The 779-nt window shown below is 39.2% G+C and overlaps 1 protein-coding gene across 1 annotated transcript; it reads left to right on the top strand.

Moving 5' to 3' along the window:
- Positions 1-62: 62 nt before the first annotated feature.
- Positions 63-743, top strand: Tsp_15829 (conserved hypothetical protein; the record flags this gene model as incomplete). Its single annotated transcript, XM_003368167.1, has 1 exon — positions 63-743. A coding segment is annotated over one exon (681 nt), but the record flags the coding sequence as incomplete, so codon positions are not given.
- Between the last annotated feature and the right edge of the window lie 36 nt (positions 744-779).

Below are 779 nucleotides of genomic sequence, written 5' to 3'. Positions count from 1 at the left end.
TTTAGATGTTATGCTGAGACGAGGCAGATTTGTTACGCAAAGCTTCTGGACACATGGTCCAGATATGAGGAAATTTTCACAAAGCTGCTCGATAGTACTACGGACCAGAAAGCAGTTGATGTTTATACTGAAGAAAGAGAAACTGTATGTGCCGACATGACAGAGTTCAAAGTCAAGGTGGAAAACATGGAACGTGAACTTGTGGTTCGAGAAGGCAAGACTATAGAATCTAAGCCAATCCTTCAAACTGGAAGTTCAAATGTGCGACTTCCAAAAATGGAAATAAAGAAATTCAATGGTGAGTACCATGATTGGCAACGGTTTCACGATGAATTTGAGACAACGATCAATTCCAATTCAAATTTGTCACCGATTGAGAAATTCAATTATTTACGATCGTTGTTATCTGGGAATGCAGAAACTGCTATTCGGGGATTGACTCTGAATGCGGTTAATTATGAAACTGCATTGACTATCCTAAATGAGAAATTTGGTGACCCTCAACTCCTTATTGAAGAACACTTTAAGAGCCTACAGAACTTACCGGTAATAACGAATCAGTGGGATTCGAAACGGCTGGAAAAATTCGTGAACGATATGGAGATTAATATACGTGGTCTGGAAACGTTAAACACTCCACCTGTTGTGTATCAAGCCATGTTGATGCCATTAATACTATCTCGACTGCCGAGAGAAATTTCTGTGGAATGGAAACGTCAAAATCCAAACCGACAGAAAGATACGTATGAATTGCTGTCATTTCTGAAGACAGAATTAAA

Source organism: Trichinella spiralis (assembly GCF_000181795.1).
Source record: "Trichinella spiralis strain ISS 195 chromosome Unknown Scfld2966, whole genome shotgun sequence".
In the NCBI taxonomy this organism is placed as follows: domain Eukaryota; kingdom Metazoa; phylum Nematoda; class Enoplea; order Trichinellida; family Trichinellidae; genus Trichinella; species Trichinella spiralis.
Note: the sequence above shows the minus strand (reverse complement) of the source record. Positions and strands in the feature narration are given on the sequence as shown.